The sequence below is a fragment of the Oncorhynchus kisutch genome, linkage group LG10 (genome assembly GCF_002021735.2).
Source record: "Oncorhynchus kisutch isolate 150728-3 linkage group LG10, Okis_V2, whole genome shotgun sequence".
Lineage (NCBI taxonomy): Eukaryota > Metazoa > Chordata > Actinopteri > Salmoniformes > Salmonidae > Oncorhynchus > Oncorhynchus kisutch.
In genome coordinates, this window is record NC_034183.2 from 42,005,282 (window position 1) to 42,033,246 (window position 27,965).

Consider the following 27,965-nt stretch of genomic DNA (forward strand, 5'->3'; position numbering starts at 1 on the left):
TCTATTATCTTCTATCATTCTATATGGGCTTCGATCTAAAAAGGTAGCTAGCTAGTCATCTAACAAATGTGAAGCGGATTACAGTGACAAGGGTTGACAGCTGTATGAGTTCACCATTGACACAATGTATGCTGCAACCTTTTGTAATTTTCATATAGTTTATGTTTTATATTGGCTGGCTTCCAACAACAGCTGAACAATTTGCAGAGCTAACGAGCACCAATTCCGTTTCTGTGGCGTTTTCTATAATATTTGCTATCGTCAGTTTACTCCAAGATCGGCACACTTGTCCCCTAGCCGACAATTTAGCTTTTGCAACGAGACCATTAAAGATATTTAAGACAATGGTAGAAGAGAGTGTAGATCTGTTCAGTTTGGAATTCAATTTATCACTAACCTTATCACAGGGACTTCAAAACCACTACAGCTGCATGCTGATCTTGGAATTAACTGACGACAGCAAAGATTCCATCTTTGACAACGCCACATGCATGGAATAGGTACTAGCTAGCTTGTGAACCCTGCCAACGTAAAACAAAATCGCTATGGTGCGATTGACTGGATTAACCTTACGTTAGTTACGTGCATTGAGTGCCTTTCAGATGGTAGACACGAACCCTCTGTCACCTTGCCAGCTAAGGAACACTACATTGCATTGCTAGCTTCTCTCATTGACTCAAATTCAAATAGCTGCAAACACTGGTTGATGTTACTGTAGGTAGCTAGTAAACATCAGCTAACCACTAGCTAACAGAGAGTGACCTGTAATTTAAAGCAGCAAAAATGAAGACTGGCGACGGTTCTAAATGTGTTTTCTTGTATTGAGTGGTAGAAGTAAAGAAATGTCTAACATTTCCTTTGTTTGAACTACTTACTGGAGATCAGCCACCAATGACAGACTCTGTCAGATTCCCCCACATGCACAGTACCTGCATCATATGCAACTGTTGAGGGCTGGGGGGGTGGGAGGAAGTGGATCAAACCATTGTGAGGCAAAGGGCGGGGGGTCGCAATCTTTTGAAACTTAAAAAACGCGTTATTAAGTGTCTATAATCAGCACAAGTGCTTTCATTATTATTATAATATTATTGAAATTACATAGTTATGTTTACAGTGATATATTCGGGGGGACAAATCATATTTTTCTCAGGATGGGGGGGTCGTGTCCCTGGGATTTCCGGCTATGGTCGGAGGATCCATTTTTTCAAATTTTCTCCAAAACTATCGGGCCATTACCATGTCATACAACGCTTGAATAGAAATGTAGTTCACACCGCAGATTGTGAGGCCAACACAGTCGCTACAGTCCCATTAGTTTTCATTGCAGCCTTGTTTGATTGCCGTGGTTGCGCAAATGTGTATGTAATGGGGTTAGCCAACAGTAGCAAGCTAATGCTAGACTATCTTACCTGTATACATCATCATGCATGATGGATGCGTCTCCCTGTCAGGAATGCCATACCACAGTTGCCCTTAGTTGTAGCTATCATACTCTAATTCCACTGATTTCAAAACTTGATCCTCCAGAAAGTGGAGAGCAACACTTAAGCAGCTCCACTACACAATGCATAAAAAAAGCTGCGTTTGACAGGATTACCAACACAGACTGTTGAGCTCAAATAGACAGAAAGAAGCCCCCTATATGGCTCGGCATGTCCAGCCCACTCATTATCTCAACCAATCATGGCTAGTGGGAAGGTTGCTGACTTTTTCTGTGGCTTAACCAACAAGGCTCTTAATTTAACAATTTTATACGTATTTACAGATGGCATAGAAGTTGGTTACTAGGGCACATGAAAGTTCACATGTTCGAGAAAGCATTTCTGTCAAAAATCACATTTTCTTTTTTTTAACGGCTCTCCTGTGAAGTTGTGACTTGCGACATACGACTAGTTTCCTGAATCGGGTAAAATATGTGGGAACTCCTTCAAGACTGTTGGAAAAGCATTCCAGGTGAAGCTGGTTGAGAGAATACCAAGAGTGTACAAAGCTGTCATCAAGGCAAAGGGTGGCTACTTTGAATAATCTCAAATATAAAATCAATTTTAATTTGTTTAACACATTTTTGGTTACTACATGATTCCATATGTGTTATTTCATAGGTTTCATGTCTTCACTATTTTTCTACAATGTAGAAAATAGTAAAAATAAAGAAAAACCTTTGAATGAGTGGCTGAGTCCAAACTTTTGACTGGTAGCCTATCTATCTATCTATATCTATATCTATATATATATTCCACCACTCTAATGTCCATTGCTCGTGTTACTTCTTATTGATGTCCTTTAGTAGTGGTTTCTTTGGAGCAATTCTCCCATGAAGGCTTAATTGGATGCAATTTCTGAGGCTGGTAACTCTAATGAACTTATCCTCTGCAGCAGAGGTAACTTTGAGTCTTCCTTTCCTGTGGCGGTCCTCATGAGAGCCAGTTTTATCATAGCGCTTGATGGTTTTTGTGACGGATTGACTGACCTTCGTGACTATGAGTAATGATGGACTGTCATTTCTCTTTGCTTATTTGAGCTGTTCTTGCCATAATATGGACTTGGTATTTTACCAAATAGGGCTATCTTCTGTATACCACCCCTACCTTGTCACAACACAACTGATTGGCTCAAACGCATTAAGGAAAGAAATTCCACAAATTTCCTTTTAACTTCTTGGATATAGGGGGCGCTCTTTTAATTTATGGATAAAAAACGTGCCCGTTTTAAGCGCAATATTTTGACACGAAAAGATGCTCGACTATGCATATAATTGGCAGCTTTGGAAAGAAAACACTCTAAGGTTTCCAAAACTGCACAGATATTATCTGTGAGTGCCACAGAACTCATGCTACAGGCGAAACCAAGATGAAACTTCAACCAGGAAATGGGCAGAATTTTCGAAGCTCTGTTTTCTATTGTCTCCTTATATGGCTGTGAATGCGCCGGGAATGAGCCTGCCCTTCCTATCGTTTCTCCAAGGTGTCTGCAGCATTGTGACGTATTTGTAGGCATATCATTGGAAGATTGGCCATAAGAGACTACATTTTCCAGGGGTCCGCCCGGTGTCCTTTGTCTAAATTGGTGCGTAAATCTACAAGCTGCACGCAGTCATCCAGTGATTGAGAGGAGAGAGGAGGCTTTCAACTAACGATATATCATGAAGAGATATATGAAAAACACCTTGAGGATTGATCCTAAACAACGTTTACCATGTTTCAGTCGATATTATGGAGTAAATTTGGAAAAAAGTTTGGCGTTTTGAAGACTGAATTTTCATTTTTTTTTGGTAGCCAAACGCACCAAACGGAGCGATTTCTCCTAAACAAATAATCTTTCAGGAAAAACGGAGCATTTGCTATCTAACTGAGAGTCTCCTCATTGAAAACATCTGAAGTTCTTCAAAGGTAACGATTTTATTTGAATGATTTTCTGGTTTTTGTGAAAATGTTGTCTGCTGATGCTAACGCTAAATGCTACACTAGCCACGCTAGCTGTTACACAAATGCTTATTTTGCAATGGTTGAGAAGCATATTTTGAAAATCTGAGATGACAGTGTTGTTAACAAAAGGCTAAGCTTGAGAGCTAGCATATTCATTTCATTTCATTTGCGATTTTCATGAATAGTTAAAGTTGCGTTATGGTAATGAGCTTGAGGCTGTATTCACGATCCCGGATCCGGGATGGCTCGACGCAAGAAGTTAACAAGGCACACTTGTTAATTGAAATGCATTCCAGGTGACTACCTCATGAAGCTGGATGAGAGAATGCCAAGGGTGTGCAAAGCTGTTATCAAGGCAAGGTGGCTACTTTGAAGAATTTCAAATATAACATTTATTTCGATTTGTTTAACACTTTTTTGGTTACTACATGATTCCATATGTGTTATTTCATAGTTTTGATGTCTTCACTATTATCTCAAATGTAGAAAATAGTACAAATAAAGAAAACCTTTGAATGAGTAGGTGTGCCCAAACTTTTGACTGGTACTGTATCAGGTAAAATAGGGGAAACACTTCAGTTGAGAAACCTTCGTAGCACCTACAAAAGCTATACATAACACCTGAGATAGACAGTCGTCGACATTCATAAACATCACAGAGAACACCTGGTTGAACCTCTACTGACTATCAGACTGTCTCCCCTCAACTGTAGTGTCCCCCCTATTTAACCAGAGACCTGTTATGCACTTTGTTTCCTTTAAAACAGGAATAGTCCTGTCCTGTCTCCCAGTATTAGGAGGACGCTGAAGCTTGTGCATCACAAAGAGGCTGGCTGTGGGGGGTGCAGTCTGTTAACCCCCTGGGTCAGACCCTGGGTATTACTGGGCCACGGTAGGAGTTCTGGGTGATGGAGCCTTTATCTGTTGCTTCACAACACCCGAACCAGCAGAATGGGTGAGCTCACAGAAGCCTCTTGGGATTTCACCTGAGTGGGAGGAAGAGGCAAAAGGAGGAAGGGTCAGCATACTTATATTTCATGTTACTATGTAATGTCATGACTTATGTTATGCTGAGTCATTGCGCTATCTGAAGTAAGACAATGAAAACCCTCCATTAAAGATTTTTAACAAAAATTACCAAAATAATGCACATACTTAATTATTTCCTAACCAGTGTAATATTAATACACTCATACTTAGACACTAGCAAATTAAATTAGGGTAACTTAAATCTGCTGATGGTAGGCCTACAACAAGTATGATCCCAATAAGGAGGTGTTAGAAGATGTTATCTGTACAATGGTATTACAAAAAAAACATTAACTAAGTGAGAGTCAAAGAGGGGATCATGTACTGCTGTTTAATGCCAGTAGGGGGTGTTCTACTGTTAAAGGATAGTGGTAGAGGTCTTTGAGGGTTCCGAAATGGACCTGGAGCTTTGCCACCCGGACCCGAGGACAACTACACCTGTTTCGTATATAGATCTGGTCGGATCCAGACTCGATCTGACCTGAGTGAGGGAAGCAGCAGAAAATGTATTTTTTGAGCTACTTTACTAACCAGAGCTGATAAAGCGCAAGAGGAGGGAGAGAGGTGCCACTCTAGCAGGCAGGGAGGGGCTGTACTGTGAGCGATTGAAACAGGGAGGGAGCGAGAGATGAGAGAGAGCAACCAACCAAGCCGACTTACACTATAGTAGACCAGTAATTGCCATAGGTAGGTTATTTATCATAAAATATGATTACGTAGTACCTGATTTGACTACACCAACCCACGAGAAGCTAGTTAAACTAGCTAATGTTAGCTAGCTAGGCTAACAGACTGCAGTGCACACATTTTCTAATCGTACAGTTAAAAATAACAACAACTCCATTCAGAATATTAAGTAGACCCTACCTGTTGGCTCTTGGTCGTTGTAGCCTATCCTTTCTCCTTTAACTTTAAATTCTGTCATTGTAATTCCACCGTCCATTGATTATATGTCTCCTAACCTTTGCCACACACGGAGTGAGCTCTATGACTGTAGCCTATTGCCGCATTGATGACTCATGATTGGCCAACAACAAGCTACACGCACCACACTCCACTCTCATGAAAAGCAAGAGCAGCAGCATAAATTTAAAATCTCTCTCTCTCTCTCTACTGCAGCAGTCAAGTTCAGATCTATATGGCCCATTCCGGACAAGTCAGTTAAAATTACCCATACCCGAGACAATCATAATAAATCCGACCCCAACCCGTGACATTATTTAGAATTCAGGATCTGGACCCGCTCGGGTCCCAGATCAGGTCTCGGGTATTCGGGTACAGGTGGATCCAAGAAGACCTCTAGATGGTGGTTAAAGGCAGGGTGGATTACAGGAAGCTGATACATGCACACCGACAGGCACGGCAAGCCAGGAAGCAGTACCTTTACCAACCCAGGGACAGGAGGAAGAGGACAAAGAGGAGGAGGAGGGGGGGGGGGGGGGGGGGAGAAGTGGAGGACATTCTCTGCTTGTTCTCCTGGAATAACTCAAGGTAGAGCAAGAGGGAGTGAGACAGAGGTAGATAAAGTGCAGGTGAGGTGAGAGAGGAGGGCGGGTGAGATAGGTATTCCATCTGCTCTTCTCTTTCTCTAACAGTGATTTTTCTAAAGAGTGCATGACATAGAAATAAGTCAAACAACAGCCTTATAGAGGGTACGGGAAGAACGAAATAAGCCAGACCCTGTAAAAAGAGTGAGCTCACCTCTAAATTTGTCCGTGCCTTCTTCAAGACATCCTTTGTTGTCGACACTGTAAACAACCAGAAACAAAACAGTTCTGATTCATCTGTGACTGTCGCCCATCACTTCAGCACACGCACATGCAAACACAAATCACCACACTAAATCATATAACTGAGCCATTAGAGTCTGCGCTGAGGGGCAGAGGATGATGAAGGACATTCGATTATGAAGAGACAGAGAGAGAAAGAAAGAGTTGGAGAGAGATGAGTCGGTCAACGACAGAGGGAGAAGGCAGTGGAAGAGAAAGAAAGAGAAACAACGGGTGTGCGAGCGAGAGAGGAATGAGGGGGGAGAAATGATGAACAAAGGAATAAACAAACAGGAAGATACATGACTGTGCATATGAGGCGGACAATATGAAAAGAATAGGATAAGACAGGAGAGGAGGAGAGAAAGAAGAAAACAGAGGAGGGGAGAGGTAAAGTGGTGAATAGTGAGGGAAGAGAACACGAGTAACTGAGACGAGAGTAGTGAGAGTCACTCACGTTGGCTGACGATGAAGTGTTCCATGCTGTCTTTGGTGCGGTTGGAGCTCTTCAGGGTCTCCATGGCGTCCCTTAGAGCCTCCTCCTGCTGTGAGATCCGCTGACGGAGCGTGTGGACCTCATCCTTTAGAGACAGCTCCTAGACACACACAGATTGTCAAAAAAAAACACACCGTCACATTTCAAACATGTACACACACCTGTAAAGAGCAGTGAGGTTACAGTGATTTCACCTGGAGTGACGTGACAAATGTATAAACAAAGTCACCACTAAAGCACACAAACTCTAAACAATGATCAGTAACTTCACACACGTACCATGCTAACAGAGAAAGCAAATCCCCTTAACGTAACCCTTTGCAAACGAACATAAAGAGTGGATAGTGTCTCTGTATGTCATGCACATGAAGGCATTATGAATGCTTTATGAATACTTTATAAAGAGTATGTGTTTCTGACCTTGGTTCTCTGAGGGTACCCCTCACAACTGGGCAGGGCTGCCCTCCAGAACATTCTGAGCAAGGAGTTGGCTTCCTCAAGGATCTGCCGCAGGGTCTTAGTGCTGGTCAGCAGTCTACTCGCGAAGCCAGGATCCGCAGGCTGACACACAGAGAAAGATACATGCACAGAGACAGTTTGACTAAACAAATCTAACTAAAACACAGGATAACAATACAAAAGTGTGACATATTTTCAGTTTAACTAGCTATAGTTTGTTGAATTTCAACCAATGATCTAAAAGTTACTCTTGGGATCATTAACTCCTCTGTAAAATGTCTGCTGCTCCTCTAACCTCTAAAGGACCCCTGACCTCTCACCTTATCCAGGCTGAGCTCCAGGAGAGCGTGGTTGGCAGTGGCCTGGAGGGCAGCCTCCATCTTGCCAATGAGGACGTGTCCCTCCAGCATCTGCTGCTGTAGGGCATGGAAGTCATCAACGTGCCCTACAGCATGGCGGCCATTACGGTTTGTAAAAGAGCCGTCTGGGGCTTGGCCCTCCAGAGAAGAATCAGTCTCCTGGGGATCCAGTGTGGGGGAGAGAGGGGAAGCAGGGCTGAAGAGTTCAGTCTCTCGGACAGGGGGAGAGAGAGCAGGGTCTGTGAGGAGAGGAAGAGTGGAGAATCAGTGTTAGAGTTGGGGTAAATCTCAAATGGCATGGTGCCCTATTCCTTATTTAGTGCACTACTACTTAGGCTCTGGGCAAAAGTAGTGCACTATATAGGCAGGAATAGAGTGCAATTTCGGACACTTTGTTAAGTGCCAATAAGTGTGGTAGAATATGTGGTAACAATGGTAACCGTATCCCAGAATGAATGCAGCGTAGCACTCCCTCGCTCTCACCGTGGAAGAGCTGTCTCTTCGCTGCAGGAGGACATGTCGCAGAGGTCAACTGCTGCCCCAGCTGAACATGCAGGTCCCTGGTGTCAAAGGGCGCAGACTCCCCTGAGTGTGACCCCTCACCTGTATGTGTATTCTTTGGGACGCCACACACTCTGTGGTACATCTGGAGCTTATACTGTAGAGAGTGGATAAGGCCATGGCTCTCACACACCTGCTGCTCAAAGACATTCACCTCGTGCTGCAACCTGGGGACGCACACAACACAGTTATAAACACACACAAACACACACACACACACACACACACACACACACACACACACACACACACACACACACACACACACACACACACACACACACTCACCCCTCCTACCTTTTGATGGCCTCCTGGTTGTTCTGCCTGTCCTGTTTCAGCTGGGTGATCTCCAGGGTCTGAGCCTGTGTCTGCTTCTGCAGTTTCCTGCCCGGCTCCGCCCACCGCTCGGTCTCTAACTCTGCCTCCTTCACACGGGCACGCCCCAACAGCAACGCCTCCCGCAGCTGTTCCGCCTCCTTACTGCTGTCTAGGGGGAGGGTACAGAGGAACTCAGATACCAAGACAGAAATTACAAGGAATAATATGGTATAATGAGGCATAACACTCAATGTTTATCATTCTTCTCTCATTGAGGAGTTTCCTTTAAAAACAGCTAATTTTTTGTACGTAATTTTATACATATGCATAATAGCATAAAACACAGCATTTGAATATTACATTTAAATTTGTTAAAAAGTACATGTTGCTTATTTAAAAACAATAGAAACAACCAGGAATAAAATGATTTTTTCTTGTAAAAACATCCAATTCTGTAAAAGCCATTTAAAATGTGTACAAATTATTTAACAAAGGTAAAACATTTTTAAGACATGAAAACATGTTAAAAAGTCATTTTGTTAAAAGGCTGTCTTCGGTCCTTTGTACAGGAACAGGGTGAGTCCTTATCAAACTCGCCTCCTCCTGCTCTTCTGAATCAATTTCAGTTCCATCCGTCGGGGCCCGGAGGAGATCCCTCCGCTAGGCGCATCGGCGTGGCCGTGGCCGCCGGAACCTGGGGACTCGATTAATGCCCCGGTTGAACCGGGTTAGCATTGACTGCATTCATGAATCACACTCCCAGAAAAAAAGGGTACGGTTAGGGTACAGTATTGTTCCCAGGGGTAAAAAAAATATTGAAATAAAATACACATAATGTACCTTCAGAGGTAGACATAATGTATAATCTCACATGGTACTGTTCGTTAATCTGAGTACACGTCCTGGTAATCTGTCTTGCCCCGTGGCCTTGTGAATGTTGACCTATTTAAAGGTCTTCCTCACATCGGCTATGGTGAGCGTGATCACACAGTCGTCCGGAACAGCTGGTGCTCTCATGCATGCTTCAGTGTTGCTTGCCTCGAAACGAGCATGAAAGGCATTTAGCTAATCTGGTAGGCTCGCGTCACTGGGCAGTTCTGGGCTGGGTTTTCCTTTGTAGTCCATAATGGTGTACAAGCCCTACCACAACCGACAAGCGTCAGAGCCGGTGTTGTAGGATTCAATATTAGTCCTGTATTGACGCTTTGCCTGATAAATGGTTCGTCTGAGGGCATAGCGGGATTTCTTAAAAGCTCCAGCCTTTAGCTCGGTGCGGATGTTGCCTGTAATCCATGGCTTCTAGTTGGGATATGTCCTTACGGTCACTGTGGGGACGAAGACGTCGATGCACTTGTTGATGAATACAGTGACTGAGATGGTATACTCCTCAATGCCATTGGATGAATCCCGGAACATATTCCATTTTGTGCTAGCAAAACAGTCCTGTAGCTCAGCATCCGCGTCATCTGACCACTTCCATATTGAACAAGTCACTGGTATTTCCTGCTTTAGTTTTTGCTTGTAAGCAGGAATCAGGAGGATAGAATTATGGTCAGATTTCCCAAATGGAAGGCGAGGGAGAGCTTTGTATGTGTCTCTGTTTGTGGAGTAAAGTTGGTCTATTAATAGTATTATTAATAAAAACTATTCATTAAATAGTTACATAAATAAATAAATAGTTATACAAAACATAGACTGGTGTTTTGCGGGTACTATTTAATGAAGCTGCCAGTTGAGGACTTGTGAGGCATCTGTTTCTCAAACTAGACACTCTAATGTACTTGTCCTCGTGCTTAGTTGTGCACCGGGGCCTCCCACTCCTCTTTCTATTCTGGTTAGAGACAGTTTGCGCTGTTCGGTGAACGGAGTAGTACACAGCGTTGTACCAGATCTTCAGTTTCCTAGTAATTTCTCGCATTGAATAGACTTAATTCCTCAGAACAAGCATAGACTGACGAGTTTCAGAAGAAAGCACTTTGTTTCTGGCCATTTTGAGCCTGTAATCGAACCCACACATGCTGATGCTTCAGATACTCAACTAGTCTAAAAAACGCCAGTTTTATTGATTCTTTAATTAGAACAACAGTTTTCAGCTGTGCTAACATAATTGCAAAAGGGTTTTCTATTGAACAATTAGCCTTTTAAAATGATAAACTTGGATTAGCTAACACAACATGCCATTGGAACACAGAAGTGATGGTTGCTGATAATGGGCCTCTGTATGCCTATGTAGATATTCCATTACAAATCAGCCATTTACAGCTGCAATAGTCATGTACAGCATTAACAATATATTTCTGATCAATTTGATGTTATTTTAATGGACAAAAAAATGGCTTTTCTTTCAAAAACAAGGACATTTCTAAGTGACCCCAAACTTTTGAACGGTAGTGTATATTTTATGGAAAAGATATGTTGTATGTTTCTGAACAATGCAACATGCTGCCTTGTTGGCAACATGACCGAGCGGCGCAGATTACTGTTCGATTTGAAAGGTGCGCTCCTCCCTCGCCGCTTTTTCCTGCTCACGTCAGCTTAATCGAACTCCATCACTGTGTAAGAGTATTGAGAGTATTTTGTGTATTAGGAGTATACTAGGGAGTAATGAGAGTACTAGGAGCCGGGGCGGTTAGTTACCTCTGCTGGCCTGTTGGAGTCGGTCCTGCAGGCTGAGGTTCTCCTCTTTCAGAGCTCTGATCTCACTGGAAAGCTGGCTGACAGAGTCCAAGCCCTGGATGTAGATGTTGGTGGGGGCACCTGAGGAGGAAGAAGAAGGATGAGGAGAGATAGTACATTTCACTAGTGACTGCAAAGTTGGATGTCTAAAATATATCAACATCTGAGTAACGGTGGGTTGGTGGTCTAGTACCTTTGTCTCTGGCTTGGTTGACCAGTCTCTCCTCCAGCTGCTGTCGGAGGCGGTCATTGGTCTGGATGGAATCCTCCAGGCGTTGACGTAGACTCCTGATCTCCCTCAGCTGCTCCTTCAATAGGTCAGAACCTGCACCAAACCACACAACAAAATACTGGTTACATTTCACAACCTAAAAAAATGTGTATAGAATATATATATACATGTATATATATATATATATATATATATAACACAATGATTTATTAATTAAAAGGGCATCCAAAAAACATATACATAAACACACACACACACAGCTTTGTTTTTGTTAAATTTCAGGACTTTATGGAGTGTACCATTAAAAATACTATTTTCCCTAACCCTAAACCTTCAACCTAACCCCAGTCTTAACCCCAGAAACCCTAAACCTAACCCTAACCTTAACCCCATTATCCTAAACCTTAAGCTTAAAATAGCATTTGAACTAATTCAGGACCTGAAAAAAATCTTGACTTTTCAAAAAAGTTATTGTTTTCTGACTCTCTCAGGGCATTCTGGTGAATTGTCTGACCAGTGGGGTCCTGAGAATGTAGGAAAACAAGTACACACACACACACACACACACACACACACACACACACGTTTACATAAAAAACTCAGATAAACACACACCTGTATGGCTGGTGCCAGACTGGTATCCTGACGACCCTGATGACAAATCAGCGCCAATTCTAATTGGCTGAGCACCGTAAGCCATATCCCACATTGCACTGCTCTCCAGGAGGCTGGTGCCCGCCTTCATGGGGCCACTGTGAGGAGGCGGGTGGAAGGTGTGGTAGGACAGAGGCTGGGCCAGGTAACTGGAGGGATCTGCCGACATCTGGAAGCCAACAAACGGCTTGGCTGAGGGAACTGAAAAACCTGCAGTAAGAAAGAGAGAAAAGCCCAAGCATGAATAAACAGGTTGGCCAGGCAGCTTGTTGTGAGATAGATACCTCAGAGAGAGTCCAAACACTATCAGAACCTCCAGTGTTGGGATGTTAGGATGGTGGAGAGTTAGGTTGTAGGAGTGGGGTTAGGCGGGGTATGAATTAGCTCAAAGCCATACAGCACATCAACTTGCTCAATTACACTTGGGCCTGGAGCGGCCAATGTGACACATCCTACCTCAGTCAGAGGAAAAGCCTAATGGGTGGTGGGTTAGCACACACACTCACATGTTTATTCTTGCTCGTCTGGAATCTCAACAGGACAATACACCTGCAGTCCTGTCTGACATTACTACCATGGGGCATAGTTCAGAGCTTTGAATGTGAAATTCACTTACTGTACATCAAGTTTTTCAACGATACTAATACTACTATCCCCGTGCCAGATTACACTATAACTGTAATACAAAACTTTAAAAGTACATTCTAAAGCTTATAACCTCATGTAGTTACATGATGTGCTTAAAGCATGACAAATGTAGCCACTCCATCCTACACACACACACACACACACACACACACACACACACACACACACACACACACACACACACACAAGGTGCAAGCAGAGTGACGCACGCTCAGTATCTCCCAGCTGTCTCTGTAACATCTGCAGCTCCCGGCGAACCTCTGCCAGGGAGAAGCCCACGGGCCCGCTGCCATGGTAATGGGGTCGCAAGGTGCCCGTGTAGGGGTCAAAGAGCAGAGGGGCTCTCTGAGAGGAGAGGTCTGGGTGGTAGAGAGGCTGGGGTTGGGGAGGGGTGGGGAGGGAACGGGACACTGGCCCACTGTAGAGGCCTGGAGGTATGGAGGAGAAATACAGGTGAAAATAGAGATGAAAAGACGACAGGGATACAGAAAGGGGTGGGACCGGGAGAGGTATGAGGAATGAGGGAAGAAAACACTTCACAATGTCTGGACATGATAAAGTACAGTATGTGGATACAATGACAATGATAACAATGTGTTGAATAATGCAGTCACTTCCACTCCTCTCTTCCTGTCTGTCTGCCTACCTGTCTGGGTCTGTGTGTCCCCTGGCGGCTGCATGCTGAGACAGCTGATGGAGGACTGGTGTCTGTGGGATGAAGTGTTGGATGGAGGGGTGGAGGGGTGGCGTGACATGGGCACACTGTTACAGTGGGAATCTGAGAGATGATGAATGAAAAGAAGGCTGTTAAGTTGTGCACTACTGGGCATGCATTCGAAATATGGATGGGTGTGAGTCCGTGTGCGTGTGTGTGTCTATTGTTTACTGCACCTGTACTGGCTCTAGGAGAGGCACGTCTGTCCTCCTGGCCATACTCGCTGGCTGCGTCTATGTCCGAGCACAGCTCCAGGTCCTCATTGGTGGAGCCCTGATCATCAGACACAAATGAGATGCGGTCTGATTGGTCGGTGGTGTCAGAGAGGGCATGGCTACTGCAGGGTGTGTCAGAGCGCGGCTGGCGCTGGTTGAGTTTGGCTTGGAGAGACTCAATGACCTTATCCTTTTGTTGGAGCTCCTTACTCAGCCTGTATACACACAAACATACAGGGATACATTCAGTGATCTTGTCCTTGCCCACATATGGCCATACATCTGCTCTCTAGTGACAGAGGGACAACCAAAGCATGATTAAGCCATTATCTGTTCCATCCTGGCCTAGTCACCCTACTGTCCTGCCCGTACAGACAAAGAATGATGTTTGATGATCCTATCCTTCCTGAAACTGACGCTTCTTACTGCCCGCAGAGAGACAAACAGGGATCAACAAAGACACAGACACAGAGGTGATCAATCACCAGGCTGATACAGACAGACTGGCACATCAGCTCACTTAAGGTCTCATTTATTTTATTTGGATTTCACCTTTATTGAACCAGATAAGTCAATTGAGAAGCAATTGTCATTTACAATAACGACCTGGCCAAGAGGCATACACATTGCAAGAGGGAACAGGACTGGATAAAACCAAACTAAGTAAATAGAACACGTATTAAAGAGGTACAAATTCATAAAATATTGAAAAATAAGAAATATTCACAGTGGGTTAAAAAAAGAAAGACACACATGCTGTTCCCACTCAGCGGAATGAATTAATTGATAGCAGCATCAAGATTGCAGGGTGAAGGTCACCTCATCTCACCAATCTAAACAAGTGCCAGGCTGATCCCTCTACACACACGCACACACACGCACACAAACACACAGCGGATTTGTGTATCCGTTTGCAGTCCAGCACTGGCTAGTCATCTGAAGGACTTACTGTATAGTACACAGTTAACGAATACGATCACTTTCACGTTACTACAATACAAAAAAAATGTATGATTCTTAATTCTCCAGCTGCCTGTGCAGGGCCCTTCTCTCTCTTTCAGTGTGTTTTCTGTACAGAGACAGTTCTCTCTCCTGGGCCCGGCTCTCCCACAGAGAGAAGGAGAACAGAGAGTCTCTGTACAGAGGGCTGCTCTTAGACAGCATGGCCTTCCAGAGTGGAGCTATGGGCTCGGGCCCCCTGCTCACCTGGCCAGCCTGCCCCACCAAAGGCCCTCCTCCCTGGGCCAGAGAGCCTCTCAGCTGGGTCCCCACAGTAAACGAGGAGTGCTCATTAGCTTACTGCCAAGGACGTGATCCCCGGAGTGTTAGTAAGGTTAGGAAAGGGGGAACAGGCCAGAGGGAGGGATGGAGACAGGGATAGAGGCATGACTGGTCGTAAGCAATCAGGTGGAAAGCAGAGTAAATCCTCAGATTAGGCCTGGTGACAGAGACGTCCAGGGGAGTAGGCCGATCTGCTGGCTGTCTCCACCGCCGCCACACAGCACACACACACACACACACACACACACACACACACAGAATGAGGATACGGATGCGCAAATGTGTGTGTGGGCTGTGACTATGACTAATGCAGTCTGTAAGCAGCACCTTACCCAGGCCAGTCCAGTACAGACAAGCCCATCAATGTCCCACAAATACCTAATCTGCTGTGCAGTAACTTAGATCAGGTGGCATTTCCACCTCTTTAAACAAGAGGTCTTTCAAATTTCCTCTGTTTTTGTGCTAAGAACTAGCTTGAAATGTTGCCAATTGAAATAGATGGCATCATGAGGTAGGGAAATTATGTGGATATATTGAAGCAACATCTCAAGACATCAGTCATTAAGTTAAATCTTGGTCACAAATGCATCTTCCAAGTGGACAATGACCCCAAGCATACTTCCAAAGATATGGCAAAGGACTACAATGTTAAGGTATTGGAGTGGCCATCACAAAGCCCTGACCTCAATCCTATAGAAAAATCGTGGGCAGAACTGAAAAAGTGTGTGCGAACAAGGAGGCCTACAAACCTGACTCAGTTACACTGGCTCTGTCAGGAGGAATGGGCCAAAATTCATCCAACTTATTGTGGGAAGCTTGTGGAAGGCTACCCGAAACGTTTGACCCAAGTTAACCAATTTAAAGGCAATGCTACCAAATAGTAATTGAGTAGTGTATGTAGTGCATGTGAGTAAAAAGTAGTGCATATCCTTCCTGTTTGGGGTGTCCTCGGATGGGGCCACAGTGTCTCCTGACCCCTCCTGTCTCAGCCTCCAGTATTTATGCTGCAGTAGTTTGTGTCGGGGGGCTAGGGTCAGTTTGTTATATCTGGAGTACTTCTCCTGTCCTATTCGGTGTCCTGTGTGAATCTAAGTGTGCGTTCTCTAATTCTCTCCTTCTCTCTTTCTTTCTCTCTCTCGGAGGACCTGAGCCCTAGGACCATGCCCCAGGACTACCTGACATGATGACTCCTTGCTGTCCCCAGTCCACCTGACCGTGCTGCTGCTCCAGTTTCAACTGTTCTGCCTTATTATTATTCGACCATGCTGGTCATTTATGAACATTTGAACATCTTGGCCATGTTCTGTTATAATCTCCACCCGGCACAGCCAGAAGAGGACTGGCCACCCCACATAGCCTGGTTCCTCTCTAGGTTTCTTCCTAGGTTTTGGCCTTTCTAGGGAGTTTTTCCTAGCCACCGTGCTTCTACACCTGCATTGCTTGCTGTTTGGGGTTTTAGGCTGGGTTTCTGTACAGCACTTTGAGATATCAGCTGATGTACGAAGGGCTATATAAATACATTTGATTTGATTTGATTTGCAGTATTGGGAATAGGACATAGTGTCATCTCAGATGCAGCCTGTGCCACTACTTCAGAAGAGGGAACGAGAGAATGTTCTTTCAGCATGAGCCTGGACCAGAGAGAGCTAGCAGCTTGCTGTGCTCTAATGTTCTGCCTCGGTCCGTAAGTCTCTGTCCGCCTGCCCCTGCCTGTCACTGCCTGCCCCTCTAACTGGCTGGGACACTCTGTAATCAGATGCACCCAGATACCAGGGCCTTCCAGCAGACAGGCTGACCCGACAGGCCCCAGGCCGCACAGTATGACCCCACAAACAAGGACAGTTGTTGTAGTTATTCAGAGGTTATTCAGCACCAGTCGACTCTATGAGGACCACATCACGAGATGAGCACAGATCAGGGATGAAGAGATAAAAAACATACAGTTCCGTACGAGCTGAAACAGGAATACAATGTTTGTCAGGTTCTGTTCATTGTGTTTTTGTCGCTCTCCCTCTCTCATACTCACACACTCCTCCTTCTCCGAGTCTGAACCCAAACACAAGACAGCGCGAGTCTTGTCCACGTGCCCACAACACTGTAGCCTGGATGACTGGCTAATTCTCACTCTCACACACACGATGGAAAGAAAAGAAGGATGCCTTCTCAGCAACCAAATCCCCCCGTGGCGGTCTGAGGCTGCTGCCACAACGTTCAGAGGGAGGCGGAGGGAGGGCAGTGGGTTCATCCAATCACAATGCTCCTCTCCAATTACTGTCACCATGGGGCTGGTTAGCAGTGGTGACATCACACGGCCCTGACTCAACATGTTTGCCTTAACGCTAATGTTGCTAACGCTATAAAACCAGCCACCCTACCAGCATGGGGGCGAAGGGACTAGAGAGGTTGAGAAAGAGAGAGGGCAAAGATGATTGAGCGAAAAAAGACAGGCAGAGAAATATAGTGGATAGACTTAGGAAAGGAAAAGAGGGAAATGGAGAGATCTGTCTCTCAGTAGTTTTCAAAGAGATTACACCCCAACAATAACAGTCACAGTGGTGTATTGGATTGAGATCCAATATCGTCAGCGACATGAGCAACTCACAGCCAACTGTCCAGTCTGCTGGTCTACCAGTGAGTTAATCAGACTAGTTGATTTTCTGTGTGGATCACTGGTCAAGTGACAAACCAGAGAGAGAGAGAGAACCCCAGTGGAGGACACACATGCCCCCAACAATCAATGTTTTCCAACTGCCAAAGTCTACTGCTACACAGAAGAGTTACCAACAATAGCAACCAGAGACGACACTGATACTGATGAAATACTGTTGCATTCATGTCATACTGTTGCAAACACACACATACGCACGCAGAAATAAACACACAGGCTGTTCTCCCTCAGCTGAATTAATTAATTGATAGCAGCATCCTGATTGCAGGGTGAAGGTCACCTCATCTCACCAATCTAAACCGGTGCCAGGCTGATCCCTCTAAACACCCACCCACACACACACACACACACACACACACACACACACACACACACACACACACACACACACACAGTGGACTTGTGCGTGCATACATTATGCAGTTCAGCACTGGCTACTCATCTGAAGGACTTACTGTGTAGTACACAGTTAACGATTACTATCACTCTCACGTTACTAAATCAATTAATGTAAGATTCTTACTTCTCCAGCTGCCTGTGCAGGGCCTTTCTCTCTCCTTCAGAGTGTTTTCTGTACAGAGACAGTTCTCTCTCCTGGGCCCGGCTCTCCCACAGAGAGAAGGAGAACAGAGAGTCTCTGTACAGAGGGCTGCTCTTAGACAGCATGGCCTTCCAGAGTGGAGCTATGGGCTCGGGCCCCCTGCTCACCAGGCCAGCCTGTCCCACCAAAGGCCCTCCTCCCTGGGCCAGAGAGCCGCGATCCTGGCCTCTCTGCTCCTTTTCCTCCTGCTCCTCCTCCTCCAAACCAGCGAGACAGTCGTTGTCCTCGTCGTGAGGGGTCGTCGCCGGGGTAACGTCTCTCAGCTGGGTCCCCGCGGTAAACGAGGAGCGCTCATTAGCTTCCTGCCAAGGACGTGATCCCCGGAGTGTTAGTTAGGTTAGGAAAGGGGGAACTGGCCAGAGGGAGGGATGACTGGCCGTAAGCAATCAGGTGAAAAGCAGAGTAAATCCTCAGATTAGGCCTGGTGACAGAGATGTCCAGGGGAGTAGGCCGATCTGCTGGCTGTCTCCACCGCTGCCACACAGCACACACACGCACACACACAGAATGAGGATACGGATGCGCAAATGTGTGTGTGGGCTGTGACTATGACTAGTGCAGTCTCGTAAGCAGCACCTTACCCAGGCCAGTCCAGTACAGACAAGCCCATCAATGTCCCACAAATACCAAATCTGCTGTGCAGTAACTTAGATCAGGTGGCGTGTCCACCTCTTTAAACAAGAGGTCTTTCAAATACAGTTTCCTCTGTTTTTGTGATATGCTTGAAATGTTGCCAATTGAATTGGATCCTGTTGGTGAGGTACAGCGATTTATGCTAAGCGAGCACAATGATGCCAGTTATATTTGCTTTAAAGAAGCACTGGTGTTTTGGTACAGCAAGGAGGACAGTTCTTCACATTGAGGAGAGCAGTAGCTCTGTCTAGGTAGCTCTGTCTCCCTCTTTCTCTGTGTGTCCCTCGGGGAAGAAGAGAGAGCATCCGATCCTGCATTCAAGAAAACCTCTTCCCTCTTTTCCCACCAGCAGCCAAAAACGAAACAGAGCGACCGGAGAGAGTGGTGTTTTTCCAGAGACGGAGAGAGCAGAGCGGGATATTAGGCGGGTGTATCCGGGGCTGAATGGTCAAACACAAAGAGTCAGATAACCCTAGTCAGCCTTCAGTGTGTTTTACAACCCACACTGCAGCGCTGGCCCAAAAAAACCTGTACCCATCCGGCCCCTTTGTCAAATGTTGTTCTTCTAAGCTCCTCTGTCTGCAGGTTCTGCAGTGTGAGTGAGGGGAGCATCTGTTCCTCACCCCAACATTTAATTGTTTATTACATTTTACCTCAAACTGGATTTTTGAAGAGGTTGTATACTTCCAAAAAAGGAACAAAACATTTCTCTAAAATCCACTAAAAGCACAAGGTTAAGGTCCAAAATAGAAGTCCAGGTACTGTAGTCAATGAGTCCCCCTTTAAAAAGTCCCAGGGCTTAGTATGAATCAAATGCAGTGTTCAGAATATCCACCATTGCACATGTAATAGAGCCCTGATGCTCCGTAGTGCTCCTGTGGTTTTAGAAATGGACAAGCTGAGCCTGTGCTGGAACATGCTCTACACTAGGCTTTGCTCTTCTCTTGCTATTTGTGGGGCAATGCTCTCGCGCGCACTCCCTCTCTCTGTTTCACTCTGCGTCTCTCTCTCTCTCTGTAGATTTAGATGCTCCTGACCTATTTCAGTTCACTCTCGCGAGAAGGCACATGCGAGGGAATCAAATCAATACAAATCCTCTCTTTTCACTCACTCAATTAAGGGCTTGTCCTAAATGAGTCAAATGGCAATAAAACACATTTAAGTCGCCCGCATCTGGTTGGCCATCTGTGTGGCAGTACTGCAGGGATACATCCCCTGGATCTGCTTCTCTTTCTCTACATCCTACTCTCTCTCTCTCTCTCTCTCTCTGCATCCTCTCTATTTTATAAGACAGCGAGAGGGAGAGGCACCTCTAATTACCCAAAATGCAATAGCTGACCCTGCTCTCAACCCTGTAAGGGCACACGAACTCTAGGGGAAAGTAGTCCTCAAAATCAGAATCTCCCCATTGATGCTTTAAACGAGAGAAGAACTCTAGCCGAGGAAAGGGGCAGAAACAGAGGAGAGCTGGGACACAGTTACTGCTACTCTGTGTTTATTGTATACTTCCCCCAACAGCGTTGCACGGCACAGAGGTGGGTTTCTCTGCTGACTCTGAAGCTGTGGTCTGGGTCTGGGAGTTATTCGGGCCATGGCTGCATCTGACATGAATTTACATCCTATTCCCTGTAGTGCACTTGCAGTTGAAGTCGGAGGTTTACATACACTTAGGTTGTAGTCATTAAAACTCGTTTCTCAACCACTCCACACATTTCTTGTTAACAAACTAGAGTTTCGGTAAGTCGGTTAGGACATCTACTTTGTGCATGACGCAAGTAATTTTTTCCAACAATTGTTTACAGATCGATTATTTCACTGTATCACAATTCCAGTGGGTCAGAAGTTTAAATACACTTAGTTGACTGTGCCTTTAAACAGCTTAAAAAATTCCAGAAAATGATGTCATGGCTTTTTGAAGCTTCTGATAGGCTAATTTACATAATTTGAGTCAATTGGAAGTGTACCTGTGGATGTATTTCAAGGCCTACCTTCAAACTCAGTGCCTCTTTGCTTGACATCATGGAAAAATCAAAAGAAATCAGCCAAGACCTCCAATGTTTTTATTTAGACGTCCACAAGTCTGGTTCATCCTTGGGAGCAATTTCCAAATGCCTGAAGTACCTACCATGGTCATCTGTACAAACAACAGCACGCAAGTATAAACACCATGGGACCACGCAGCCGTCATACTGCTCAGGAAGGAGACGCATTCTGTCTCCTAGAGATGAACGCACTTTGGTGTGAAAAGTGAAAATCAATCCCTTAACAGCAGCAAAGGACCTTGTGAAGATGCTGGAGGAAACTGGTAAAACATTATCTATATCCACAGTAAAACAAGTCCTATAACCTGAAAGGCTGCTCAGCAAGGAAGAAGCCACTGCTCCAAAACCGCCATAAAAAAGCCAGACTACGGTTTGCAACTGCACATGGGGACAAAGACCAAACTTTTTGGAGAAATGTCCTCTGGTCTGATGAAACAAAAATAGAACTGTTTGGCCATAATGACCATCGTTATGTTTGGAGGAAAAAGGGGGAGGCTTGCAAGCCGAAGAACACCATCCCAATCATGAAGCACAGGGGTGGAAGCATCATGTTGAGGGGGTGCTTTACTGCAGGAGAGACTGGTGCACTTCACAAAATAGATGGAATCATGAGGTGGGAAAATTATGTGGATATATTGAAGCAACATCTCAAGACATCTGTCATTAAGTTAAAGCTTGGTCACAAATGCATCTTCCAAGTGGACAATGACCCCAAGCATACTTCCAAAGTTGTGGCAAAATGGTTTAAGGACAACAAAGTCAAGGTATTGGAGTGGCCATCACAAAGCCCTGACCTCAACCCTATAGAAAAATCGTGGGCAGAACTGAAAAAGCGTGTGCAAACAAGGAGGCCTACAAACTTGACTCAGTTACACCAGCTCTGTCAGGAGGAATGGGCCAAAATTCACCCAACTTATTGTGGGAAGCTTGTGGAAGGCTACCCAAAACATTTGACCAAAGTTAACCAATTTAAAGGCAATGCTACCAAATAGTAATTGAGTAGTGTATGTAGTGCATGTGAGTCAAAAGTAGTGCAGTATTGGGAATAGGACATAGTGTCATCTCAGATGCAGCCTGTGCCACTACTTCAGAAGAGGGAACGAGAGACTGTTCTTTCAGCAATAGCCTGGACAAGAGAGAGAGAAAGCAACTACCTTTTCAGCATGAGCCTGGACCAGAGATAGCTAGCAGCTTGCTGTGCTCTAATGTTCTGCTCTGGTCCGTAAGTCTCTGTCCGCCTGCCCCTGTCTGTCACTGCCTGCCCCTCTAACTGGCTGGGACACTCTGTAATCAGATGCACCCAGATACCAGGGCCATCCAGCAGACAGGCTGACCCGACAGGCCCCAGGCCGCACAGTATGACCCCACAAACCAGGAGAGTCGTTGTAGTTATTCAGAGGTTATTCAGCACCAGTCGACTCTATGAGGACCACGTCACGAGATGAGCACAGCTCAGGGATGAAGAGATACAAAAGATACAGTACCGTACGAGCTGAAACAGGAATACAATGTTTGTCAGGTTCTGTTCATTGTGTTTTTGTCTCTCTCCCTCTCTCATACTCACACACTCCTCCGTCTCCGAGTCTGAACCCAAACACAAGACAGCGCGAGTCTTGTCCGCGTGCCCACAACACTGTAGCCTGGATGACTGGCTAATTCTCACTCTCTCTCTCACACACACACACACACACACGATGGAAAGAAAAGGATGCCTTCTCAGCAACCAAATCCCCCCGTGGCGGTCTGAGGCTGCTGCCACAATGATCAGAGGGAGGCGGAGGGAGGGCAGTGGGTTCATCCAATCACAATGCTCCTCTCCAATTACTGTCACCATGGGGCTGGTTAGCAGTGGTGACATCACACGGCCCTGACTCAACATGTTTGCCTTAACGCTAATGTTGCTAACGCTATAAAACCAGCCACCCTACCAACATGGGGGCGAAGGAACTAGAAAGGTTGAGAAAGAGAGAGGGCAAAGGTGATTGAGAGAAAAAAGACAGGCAGAGAAATATAGTAGATAGACTTAGGAAAGGAAAAGAGTGAAATGGAGAGATCTGTCTCTCAGTAGTTTTCAAAGAGATTACACCCCAACAATAACAGTCACAGTGGTGTATCGGATTGAGATCCGATGTCGTCAGCGACATGAGCAACTGATTGATCTCAATCTCTGATGATCGCCACAGCTAACTGTCCAGTCTGCTGGTCTACCAGTGAGTTAATCAGACTAATAGATTTTCTGCGTGGATCACTGATCAAGTGACAAACCAGAGAGAGAGAGAGAGAACCCCCAGTGGAGGACACACATGCCCCCAACAATCAATGTTTTCCAACTGCCAAAGTCGACTGCTACGCAGAAGAGTTACCAACAATAGCAACCAGAGACGACACTGATACTGATGAAGTACTGTTGCATTCATGTCACACTGTTGCAAACACACACATATGCACACAGAAAGCAAATTGGCAGACGCATACCGTATGGCGAGCAGCTCTGTGCCAGTCTTGTCATCATGCATCTCTGGATGATCCCCTGAAGAGAGACATTAGCACTTTATATAAGGATAATACACATACAAGGTCAAATCAAATGTATTTATATAGCCCTTCTTACATCAGCTGATATCTCAAAGTGCTGTACAGAAACCCAGCCTAAAACCCCAAACAGCAAGCAATGCAGGTGTAGAAGCACGGTGACACACATACATGCTATGTCTTGCTGGGCATGAATGGACATGACTGAGAAATTGTGTTTGCAAATGTCTGTTGTAAAGTCAAAAGATGTTGAAGATTGAGTGTATTAGCTGCCCGTTAGCTCATGGGTATCGTGTAATTAGGGCTGTAACGATTATGTAATTTTGGGTAAGGATTAAATGTCACGCAAATGGCCACGTTTATTGGTATAATCGTCATTTTTGTCGAAAAATGTTTTGAGCTTGTAATGCACCATAAGGCATCTTTGAAAATTAAATACGACATACCTAATGAATCAAATATAGCTTTAGTGACACTCCTGTCTCAAAAACATTTGACCGCGTGCAACTTTTGCAAATCAAGTTTCTCATTCCGACCGTGCCGTTCTGCTCTTAAAATGATTACAAACTTCACCCACTTCATGTCAAAATGTAAAACTGCTATTGGGAAAACTACATCGACATGCAGATAAAAGTTAAAACCCCTCCTAAAATAAATGTATTAAGACAACTTTGACAAAACACATTTTTTGTTCATGGTCAAATCAAATCAAGGTGATTGTCCATAATTATAGGTTACAATCATTTTGCCAGCGCTATATGTAAATAGTGAACGATTTTGTGGGTTTTTTGGGGTCCAGTAAGTGCTATTTGTGTGCAATGGTGCACATCTTATGTGTCTACATGTGTGTTCACCTCTCCACTCATGCCCGCTGATCTTGGTGCTGACTCGCTGTGCCAGGGCGCTGCTCTGCGCCAGCTGCTCTCTGAAGCTCTGGCCCATGTAGTAGTCAATGTCATTGGCACGCAGCAGCTCCTCAAAGCCCTTGGTGGTGTCACCCAGGTGCTGGGTCAGGATGTGGCACACGCCACGCCCCTCTCGCATCCTCTGGCGCATGTGCGACAGCTCACGGGCCTGCGCCTGTATTAGGGTATCAAACTTCCTGCAAGGAGACAGAGGCGGAAGGAAGAGTCAACATGAGACAGATGAAGAAGGAAGCGTCAATATGAAACAAACTGGTTCCCACGGGTCAGTGGATTGTCTAGCAACAAGAGGATTGTGGATTCCATTCCAACATGGGTCACATATACTGTGTTTACTGTAAATGAATCTGCTGTATACGGCATAAATTCTAACATGTGGACCAGGGTTAGTGGTGGTGCTACCTACCCAGGCCCAGGCCAGATGGAAGCCTTTCCCTCTGCAGGGAGCCCTGGAGTCCCTGCTTGGGTCCCTTTGCCCTTCCTCAGCTGGTCCTCCAGGGCTCCCACGCGAAACACCAGCTCCTGGAGATCCTTGTCGGGTTTGGGGTGATGTGGGGAGGGCCCTAGACCACCACCAGACGACTCCCAGCCCTCGTCCTCATCCAGGCCGCTCTGGGAGGGCGAGGACTGGAACTGGATGGCCCAATTGACCTTGCGGGGGGTGGAGGGGGCGTTGGAGTGGCCGAAGGGGTCACTGGAGGTGGAGAGGGAGCGCAGGCGGCCCTGGAGGCTCCGGATCACCGTCTGGGAGCGGGAGAGTTGCGAGCGCAGGTCCTCAACCAATCGCTGGAGAGATGTGAAGTCATCAGCCTTGGAGGTTGATGTTGGAGGACCGGCCTTCCCAGGATGCACAACGCCTGACCACCACTGGGAGCCGCCGCATTCCAGAGAAGTGCACATCTCCAGATCATCAAACTCTGCGGGGAACAGAAAGGGAGGGGACGTGTGTTACACAACTGAAATACAGTACTGCCCTCTTGTGGCTTTACTAAACCATAGCAGATTGTTTAAATTTCCCGATAACCCTCAAGTAATGCAGAGTACAGCAATACTTTAGTGTAAAAGAAAATGCTGGAATTTGTAGAGTCAATAGTAATAGTAAATACCTGGGCTGCTGGTCTCCTCCCTCTCAGCCTCGTTCTCACTGCGACCACACGTCTCATAGCCCATGTCCTGTAGATCCACCTGGACCTGCTTACTGTCCTGCTGCACAGACGTCTCCACTAGAGAAAGAGAGCATATTGCCGTGTGTGTGATAGACAAACAGTATGTGTGCATGTGTGCGTATGTGTGGTGAGGGTGTATTGACTCACTCGGTAGATCTCTGTAGTCTCTGAGCTGCTCCTCCTGAGCCTCCACGGTGGCCTCAGAAACCATGAGTCTCTCCTGCAGCTCTTTGCTCTCCAGCCGGAGCCGCACAGCATTCTCAACCATCACTGTTTCTGTGGGGCTCTGCTCCCTGTCTCCAGCTTCTCCTCCTCCTGCCTCCTCCACATCATCATCCTGCAACACAGGACCAGAGTCACGTAAATATTTAGAATTATATTCCTTTCTTGAGGTAATCAGTCGATGGGGCCTCTCACTGTTGACCTACCATACATACAGTAGCACGCGTTACTAGAGTATAATTTGGTGTGATGTCTTCCCCTTCCTTTGTGGAGTGGGACAGCAGGGCTCCCAGGTCCAGAAAGACAGGCCTGGTGCAGTGTCTCTTCCCCAGGCTAGGGTCTCTCAAGGTGGGCCTGGGGGCACAGCGCTTCCCCTGGGACAGACGCTCATCCTCCCAGCCACCAGATAGATCCACCCCACACAGCTGCTCGTCCTCCTCCTCCACATCCAGCTTTTCTTCATCCCCCACTTCTTCCAGGAATCCCTGCTCATCCCTGGGGTCCGTCTCTGACCGTCTCTCTGTCTGGTGAGACTTCAACTCCGTGTTCTCCATGCGTAGGCTGAAGAGGGCTTTCCTGTGTGAGAGAGAGAAGACAGGCACACCTCAACTAGCACCTCTCATATCCACTGCTCGAACCAGGGTGAAAACCACAGGCGTTTGTGAATCTAGAAGCTGGGACCTCTGTATGTACACCACTGTAATTGTCAGAAAATACACAAATAGTTGCATGAACCAGTATATATTTTCGTTACTTTCATCTCGTTCACTTCATTTATTCTCATTCACGTTCATTCATATATATACACTGAGTGAACAAAACATGACATCTTTCCATGACATAGACTGACCAGGTGAATCCAGGTGAAAGCTATTATCCCTTATTGATCATCACTTGTTAAATCCATTTCAATTGCATGGCTCTTGAACTTCACCTCTCCCGGGTCCGTAAGGGAGTTGCAGAGATGGGACAAGACTGTAACTACCAATTTGATATCATGAAATTGCAGAGAAAAAGGGCAAAACATTTTTTTTTTTTATATATATATTTTTTAAATGTCCACTTCAATCAGTGTAACTAGGTCCTCCAGGTTGAAGAAGGATTTTTAAGCCTGGAGACAATTGAGACACGGATTGTGTATGTGTGCCAGGCACACCGGTTTGTGTCAAGAACTGCAACGCTGCTGAGTTTTTCACGCTCAACAGTTGCCTGTGTGTATCAAAAATGGTCCCTCTCCCAAATGACATCGAGCCAACTTGACACAACTGTAGGAAGCAATGGAGTCAACATGGGCCAGCATGGTTCCCCGTAGAACGCTTTCGACACCTTGTAGCGTCTATGGCCCAATGAAATGAGGCTGTTCTGGGGACAAAAGGTGGGTGCAACTCAATATTAGGAAGGTGTCCTTGATGTTTTGTACACTCAGTGTATACTGTATCTATATCACGTTTCATAATAACATGTATGCAGTCAGCGTGTGTTACCTCATCCTGGTCAGGGAGAAGCCAGACTTCTCCAGCTGAGCCTTGAGCTCCTGCAGCTCTCTCTCCACCACCCTCTTCTGTTGCACCAGCTGCTTCACCTCCACCAGCCCCTGGGCGTCTCCCACTGCCTCTTGGGACAGCTTCCCCTTCCCAGGTCCTCCAGAGTTCTGATTGGAGGAGAGTGGAGAAAACGACAGTGAGAGAACGCTGAGTGTGCAAAATCGCCACAGTGTGTTTGGATCACCCAGGCTGATAACTAAAATATGAGTGGTGGTTAGGAAAGATTCAAATGTGACATGATTAAGACAAAATAATCTACCACTATTTCAATTGTAAATGTACAGCACAGGGCCTACCTGCATGGTGGCTAGGGTTCGAGCTGTCAGTTTGGAGTCCTCTTCCTCCTTGCTGTCTGCATAGTTACTGTTGACCTCAACATTATCGTTGTCCTCTGAGCTGAATTCTAGAAAGAGAACCGAGACCCCAGAATGCAGTTCTTAGTTGAAACATAAGCAATAACATGGACACATACACACACACGTCATGAAAAGAAAAGGCAGAAAAGAAAATGTCACACTGACATAGTGTTCGACTCTTTTGCATTTGTGGCAACAGATCGATTAAAACATACAAATCCTTGACACTTTTTTACTTTTGCCAGAGTACAATTCAACAAGCATTTTAATACGGTACATTTTCATACCACACATACTCCAATCCTGGCCTTTCTGCGTGTCAAAGTCTTTCCACCAAAAAAGCAAACTGATGTGAACGCGTCGACAAAACGACGCTTCCCACGTTCAGTAATGGTGGTGGTCACCCTTGAAACCTCTCCCCATCTCAGTAATGACAGGAAG

General features: G+C 45.7%; 1 protein-coding gene across 8 annotated transcripts in view; it reads right to left on the reverse strand.

The window, feature by feature from the left end:
• Positions 1-3,792: 3,792 nt before the first annotated feature.
• Positions 3,793-27,965, reverse strand: part of LOC109898155 (myomegalin) — a 122,518-nt gene continuing 98,345 nt past the window's right edge. For 3 of the 8 annotated variants that reach the window (XM_031833712.1, XM_031833710.1, XM_031833711.1), the window contains exons 20-40: positions 27,465-27,571; positions 27,109-27,275; positions 25,831-26,200; positions 25,550-25,739; positions 25,343-25,459; positions 24,643-25,153; positions 24,168-24,415; positions 23,257-23,311; positions 13,518-13,771; positions 13,273-13,404; positions 12,836-13,054; positions 11,940-12,188; positions 11,286-11,417; positions 11,054-11,173; positions 8,396-8,585; positions 8,021-8,265; positions 7,499-7,776; positions 7,140-7,280; positions 6,681-6,819; positions 6,156-6,202; positions 4,423-4,935 (exon numbers count right to left, since the gene is read on the reverse strand). In XM_031833712.1, the coding sequence (XP_031689572.1) occupies positions 4,813-4,935; positions 6,156-6,202; positions 6,681-6,819; positions 7,140-7,280; positions 7,499-7,776; positions 8,021-8,265; positions 8,396-8,585; positions 11,054-11,173; positions 11,286-11,417; positions 11,940-12,188; positions 12,836-13,054; positions 13,273-13,404; positions 13,518-13,771; positions 23,257-23,311; positions 24,168-24,415; positions 24,643-25,153; positions 25,343-25,459; positions 25,550-25,739; positions 25,831-26,200; positions 27,109-27,275; positions 27,465-27,571 (4,034 nt within the window). In that variant the 3' untranslated portion in view covers positions 4,423-4,812. The other 5 variants (XM_031833708.1, XM_031833706.1, XM_031833707.1 and 2 more) reach the window with 5 other exon arrangements.